The sequence below is a fragment of the Calidris pugnax genome, unplaced genomic scaffold (assembly GCF_001431845.1).
Source record: "Calidris pugnax isolate Ruff unplaced genomic scaffold, ASM143184v1 scaffold182, whole genome shotgun sequence".
In the NCBI taxonomy this organism is placed as follows: domain Eukaryota; kingdom Metazoa; phylum Chordata; class Aves; order Charadriiformes; family Scolopacidae; genus Calidris; species Calidris pugnax.
In genome coordinates, this window is record NW_015090968.1 from 1,866,319 (window position 1) to 1,872,841 (window position 6,523).

General features: G+C 43.9%; 1 protein-coding gene across 1 annotated transcript in view; it reads left to right on the top strand.

The window, feature by feature from the left end:
* Positions 1-4,493, top strand: part of LOC106894132 (syntenin-1-like) — a 9,460-nt gene extending 4,967 nt beyond the window's left edge. Inside the window, exons 3-6 of the mRNA XM_014952644.1 lie at positions 15-249; positions 1,626-1,797; positions 2,352-2,443; positions 3,769-4,493. Of these exons, the coding sequence (XP_014808130.1) occupies positions 15-249; positions 1,626-1,797; positions 2,352-2,443; positions 3,769-3,823 (554 nt within the window). The 3' untranslated portion in view covers positions 3,824-4,493. The remainder of the gene's footprint in view (positions 1-14; positions 250-1,625; positions 1,798-2,351; positions 2,444-3,768) is intronic.
* Positions 4,494-6,523: the final 2,030 nt, after the last annotated feature.

Genomic DNA, 6,523 nt, shown 5'->3' on the forward strand with positions numbered 1-6,523 from the left:
TCTTCATCTTCAAGGAAGAACTTCGTCTTTTTGTTCCTTCTCATTTTTTTCTTCCCTTTTTTCTCTGTTGCATGGTATATTTGTCCAGTTAGTGCAGGCAAATTCTCCAGCATCCCTTGCTGGTCTGCGGTTTGGGGACCAAGTTCTGCAGATCAATGGTGAAAACTGTGCAGGATGGAGTTCTGATAAAGCACACAAGGTTCTGAAACAGGCTTCTGGAGAAAGGATTTCAATGATCATCCGGGACAGGTAAAGCCAATTGCAGATATGGATTCTCATCATCCATTTCGGAGTCATTCTGTGGGGTTTGAGTCTCCCCTTGCTTGAGCAGGACTATAGGCATAACAAAATCTGTTTATCCACGTACTTCGATAGCAAAGATCCTCAGAAATGTTCCATTATGTGGGGAACAGTCAAAATAGTTGTTAATTTGTAAACTTCCAGCTCACGCTTGCCTGGGCATGATGAGGTGTGACATTTTTCAAGGTAAACTAATGACTGACAGCATTAGTCAAATTTAAACTCTGAATTCAAGAGTTCTGTGCCTTTTTTTGGACACGACTTTTGCTTATGCTAATTGAAAAAGCAATAAAAGATGGTACCAAAATATTCACTGTAATAGTGAATACACTTGTGGCTGCCCCATCCCTGGAGGGGTTCAAGGCCAGGCTGGATGGGGCTTTGAGCAACCTGGTCTGGTGGGAGGTGTCCCTGCCCATGGCAGGGGGTTGGAACCCCATGATCCTTAAGGTCCCTTCCAACTCAAACCATTCTGTGATTTTTATTTAGAATGATAGTTTTCTTGTGAGCTCTGGTTACATATGAACTAATGCCAGTTTTGCTTGATGCTTGATGAACCAATACAGGTTTTTAATTGTATTAAATAATGAGCTTGTATGTAGTAGGTATTTGTATGTAGCAGGAATAGGTCAGATTCAAGATAAGGTCTGCAGGCTATGAGAAGACAGATAATACATTATATGACTACCTACATGTCTTGAAGCTTTTTTCAATGTTGATTCTTGTTTAAGAATCAAGTTTGACCCAGTGGAGGGCATGGTACTTCTATCCTGTATTGAATCCAAATGCTTTGGTAGTAGATTCCCTGCCCTGTCTGCCACTTCTTTGCCCAACTCCCCATGCCCTTCCTGGGTTTACGAGCTTTTTAAGACACAATTTAAAGGTTTATTGTCTGTACAGCAGTAGAAATGTTGTTGGGGAAGGCTTTTACTCCAGAATCCTGTGGTCTACCTCCAGTTATTAAAGCTGCCTCTGCTGTTTTATCTGCCTTGTAAAGTTTGTAGAGAGAACTTAATACATGTTTGTGTTTGGTTGGTTGTTGGGGTGGGTGGGTGGATGTTGTATGATATTTTTTGTATTATTGTTAATCCAGACAGTTCGCCTGGTAGAACAGGGAAACATTTGAGTTTTAGAAACAAGTATGTATTAATATAACAATATTAACAAAATGAAGTTAAACCCAACTGTGTTCTATTGTAGTTGATGTACGAGTCACTGCTTAGAGTACAATTACTTTTTGTGCATCAAAGATGCTGAAATAATGTGTGGTTCTTCTGTGGTTTAATAGACTGAAAATATGGGTTTGCATTTTAAATATCTTGTAGGCCTTTTGAACGAATTATTACCATGCACAAGGACAGCACAGGGCATGTTGGCTTCATCTTCAAGAATGGAAAAATAACCTCAATAGTGAAAGACAGCTCTGCTGCGAGAAACGGACTTCTGACAGAGCACAACATCTGTGAAATTAATGGCCAGAATGTAATTGGATTGAAGGTAAAAGAAGTAATATGTGGTGGGTGTGGATAGCTGTGAGCTTTTTGTGCACATACAATAATTGTGTTTTGGAGGGGGAAAAAGATTGTAATACTTTATTTTATGAACATTAAACAACATAAGTCATGAGAGGCAACTTAACTGGACTGGAGAGATGTATGTTCTGAGGCAGCTTTGCAGTTTGTATCTGTAGGCAGGGCAGCTTGTTCTCTTCCTGCCTGGCTGGGCTGACCCTCAGCTTTTATCTGTAGGTTAACTTTGGAAAAACAAAGAGTAATCTTCCTCCTGCCAGCCTGGCTCCAGTTCTAGTAGGAATTTTGTGTATAAGGTTTGTGTCCCTTCTCTAGTCAGTTTGTGCAAGATACCAATAACCAAACGCCTGTGAAGTGGTATTGCAGGGTCAGTGGTTTGCCCTGAGGGTTAAATACCCCAGGAGAGGGGCTGTGTGTGTAGGTCTCTTAAGCTGTGTGAAATGTGAAAAAAAAGCTCTGGAACTGCTGCTTTATTTGTCAGCTTGAGTAACGGTGCTCATGTGACTTCTTGTTTAATTACAGGACCCCCAGATTGCAGACATCTTGGCAACAGCTGGAAATGTAGTGACCATTACCATCATGCCTTCCAGTATTTATGAGTATATAATAAAGAGGTAGGTAATAAACAAAGCAGCCGTGGTGTTAATTACAGTTGAGTTGACAGTGAGTATTATTTATAGGTTAAATACAAGGTACTCATGATAAGACCTAATTACAGACTTGACATGAAAGCTGGCAAGGGGGTGGGGAAAGTCTGAAAATGTGCTTAATCTGATGTTTTAGACAAGCCAGTGGGGTTTTGGTTCTGTTTTTCAGCTATTCATTTTGGTGATGATCCTTTGCCTTTTGCTCTTAGAAAAGCCCTTTTCTAAACATAATTTAACTGAACTGGAGTTTCTGAGAACTCTCAAATATGTGGATAACACACGTATTTGGTACCTTGTAACTAAAATGCAACTAATTCTGGTGACGTAAACATGATTCTTGGCAGGATATAGCTGGCTTCTTTCTAATCCTTTGGCAGCCGTGGCCTTCTACAGCTAAATCTCTCCTGCAAAAATGTTTTTGAAGTTGCTAGAAATTAATAACGCGTCAGGTGTAATTGAGTCTTCCCGCCCTGCATACTTGATATGCTCTTGTTTGAGCAACCTGCTCTAGTGGGAGGTGGAACTCGATGATCTTTAAGGTCCCTTCCGACTCGAACCATTCTGTGATTCTCTTCCTACAAACCAGTTTTCTGCCCAAGAGCCACCTTTCCCCCTGCCCTCCCTGCACACATGCCCACCTTCTGAAAGATGTTGATAAGGAGCTCAGTTACTCAGTGTTTTTATTAGTATCGTGGGCTTCTCTTCTCTGTGTGCAGTTTGGCACATCTGTTGGCAAAGATAGTGAAGCGAAAGGCCAGCTTTTGAATGGTATTAAAGGCGTAGCAATGACAGATTAGATCTCAGGAAGAAATTTTTTACTATGAGGGTGGTGAGACACTGGAACAGGTTGCCCAGAGAAGCTGTGGCTGCCCCATCCTTATAGCAGCCTTCCAATATCTGAAGGGAGCCTATAGGAGAGATGAGGAGGGACTCTGTGTCAGGAAGTGTAGTGACAGGACAAGGGGTAATGGTTTGAAACTGGAAGAGGGGAGATTTAGATGAGATATCAGGAAGAAATTCTTTCCTGTGAGGGTGGTGAGACACTGGAACAGGTTGCCCAGAGAAGCTGTGGCTGCCCCATCCCTGGAGGGGTTCAAGGCCAGGCTGGATGGGGCTTTGAGCAACCTGGTCTGGTGGGAGGTGTCCCTGCCCATGGCAGGGGGGTTGGGACTCAATGATCTTTGAGGTCCCTTCCAACTCAAACCATTCTATGACAAAGCTGCAGTGATCAGAAGCTTTGGTGGTCTTCTAGGGTTGTCCCACAAAACTGAATGCCTTTTCCTTTTCTTTAGGATGGCAACTAGCATTATGAAAAGCCTGATGGATCACTCTGTTCCTGAAGTCTAAGCTTGCATCATGTACGTGTTTGTACATACACATAATGATGATTCCACTAAACTTGGGCTATTCTACTCAGTGATTTCTTTCTTCTGCACACGAGCCTTCCTGGAGGCCAAGAGAAGATATGCTGCATCAAGCATTTGCATCTATAATGGCTGGGAATGTTACAGTTCAACATATCTCGTTTATTCACAAACTGTAAAACTTGTAGCCTTATATGCTTGACAAATGTGAAGTTCCAGTTGTGTTACAACTTCTTTTCGTAGGTCTTTTATTTAGTTTACTACTTCTATAAGCCATTGCAACCAAAGCAACCAGAGCTCACTTGCAAAGTTCCGTGGTGTTACCCAGGACAATGCTGTGCTTTGTACCTTTCAGACAAATGAGTATTTTTACCGCTTTCTGTTTGCAAGAGTAGACTTGAAATAGCGTATTAGAAGTATGGCTAGTACTAGTTAATTTTTTTGTTGTCTTAGTAAATACTGTTTACAGGAGAATGCCAGCTGAGCTGAGTGTAGCCGAAGGCATCGTTCAGTAAGTAAGCGTATTACAGTAGTGTACAGATACTCAAATCTTTTTATTACTTGTTATACAAATTGTAACTAATATGCTTATCTCTCGCCTTAACCATGTTCTTAAGAATTCAGAAATAACCAAATAAATGACTGAAACCTTAGCTCTGCACATGTAGTGTTTCTTAAGATGGGCTAAGACAAGCTTGGCTTGTTGAAGTCGGTTTCAATCAACAACAAAGACAAGGTAGGAAACAGTTTAAAGTAGCTTTCTAAATAAGCTCGCTGCCTACAGGGTTGAAATGTTTTAAAAGGGTAGATCTGGGGTACTTTGACAACAAAGACAAGGTGGGAAATAGAGTTTAAAGTAGCTTTCTAAATAAACCCACTGCCTACAGGGTTGAAGTGTTTTAAAAGGGTAGATCTGGGGTACTTTGGATGAGAAATGCTTAACTTTTCGTACCTTCAGCTTTAACATGTGGAATAGCAGCCCAGGTGTTCAAGACAAAACCCTCATGAAGTTGTTCAAGGCAAACCTCATGACGTTCAACGAAGCCAACTGCAGGGTCCTGCCCCTGGGTCACACCAATCCCAGGCCCAAGCACAGGTTGGGCAGAGAATGGCTAGAAAGCAGCCCTGAGGAGAGGGACTTGGGGGTGTTGATGGATAAGAAGCTCAGCATGAGCTGGCAATGTGCAATGGCAGCCCAGAAACCCAACCCCATCCTGGGTGGCAATATGCACTGGCAGCTCAGAAAACCAACCCCATCCTGGGCTCTGTCAAGAGAAGTGTGGCCAGCAGGTCATGGGAGGTGATTCTGTCCCTCTGCTCTGTGCTTGTGAGACCCCACCTGGAGCACTGTGTCCAGCTCTGGAGTCCTCAGCACAGGAAGGACATGGACCTGTTGCAGTGGGCCCAGAAAACAGTCAGAGGGCTGGAGCACCTCTGTTGTGAGGACAGGCTGAGAAAGCTGGGGTTGTTCAGCCTGGAGAAGGTTCTGGGGGGACCTTATAGCAGCCTTCCAATATCTGAAGGGAGCCTACAGGAGAGCTGGAGAGGGACTCTTTGTCAGGGAGTGGAGTGACAGGACAAGGGGTGATGGTTTTAAACTGAAAGAGGGGAGACTTATTAGATCTTGGGAAGAAATTCTTTACTGAGAGGGGACACAGCTGGGGCTACTGGCCCAAAGTGACCAAAGGAAAATTGGACATCATGCTCAGCAATAATCTTGGGGGGAGCTGCTGCTTGGAGACTGGCTGGGCACCAGGCAGCTGCTGGTGGGAGGTGGTGAGTTACTCCCTGTGTGTTGCCTTTCTTTTTTTGTCCTTTTCACCAAATTTACTGTCTCTTATCCCAACCCATGATTTTTCCTGTTTTTTGCCCTTCTGATCATCTTGTCCATCCTGCTGTGGGGCAGGGGAGTGAGAAACTCAGTAGGGGCTCAGCTGCTGGCTGGGGTCAGCCCACCAGACCAGGTCACCAGCACCTTCAACTGAGACTTTGATTTGAAGTTAAATACCAATTTTGGTGAGTGATTTCCTTTTTTTAATGCTCTGTTCCAGGTTCCAGCTGTGCAATCTAGGATTACTGGTCAGGTTAGCAGTAAGGATTCGGTTGTGGCTGTCACCAAGAGTCTGTCTTGTGGCTTCCTGGTTCTCAGATGAATTTTTTGGTTATGGTGACCAAGGGGAAAACTGTGACACTCCTTCAGGCCGTAGGACAAGGGGTAAGGGTTTGAAACTGGAAGAGGGGAGACTTATTAGATCTTGGGAAGGAATTTTTTACTGAGAGGGGACACAGCTGGGTCAAAAAAAGGAAAATTCCACGCCATTTGACATCATGCTCAGTGATAATCTTGGGGGGAGTCTTCCCAAAGTAGCTGCTGCTTGGAGACTGTTGGGCAGCAGCAGCCGCTGTTGGGAGGCGGTGAGTTACTCCCTGTGTGTTGCCTTTCTTTTTTCTTCGTCTTCACTTAATTAACTGTCTCTTATCCCAACCCATGGATTTTCCTGGTTTTTGCCCTTCTGATTGTCTTGCCCATCCTGCTGTGGGGCAGGGGAGTGAGAAACTCAGTAGGGGCTCAGCTGCTGGCGGGCTCGGCTGCTGGCTGGGGTCAGCCCACCAGACCAGGTCACCAGTACCATCAACTGCGACTTTGATCTGAAGTTAAATACCAATTTTGGTGAGTGATTTC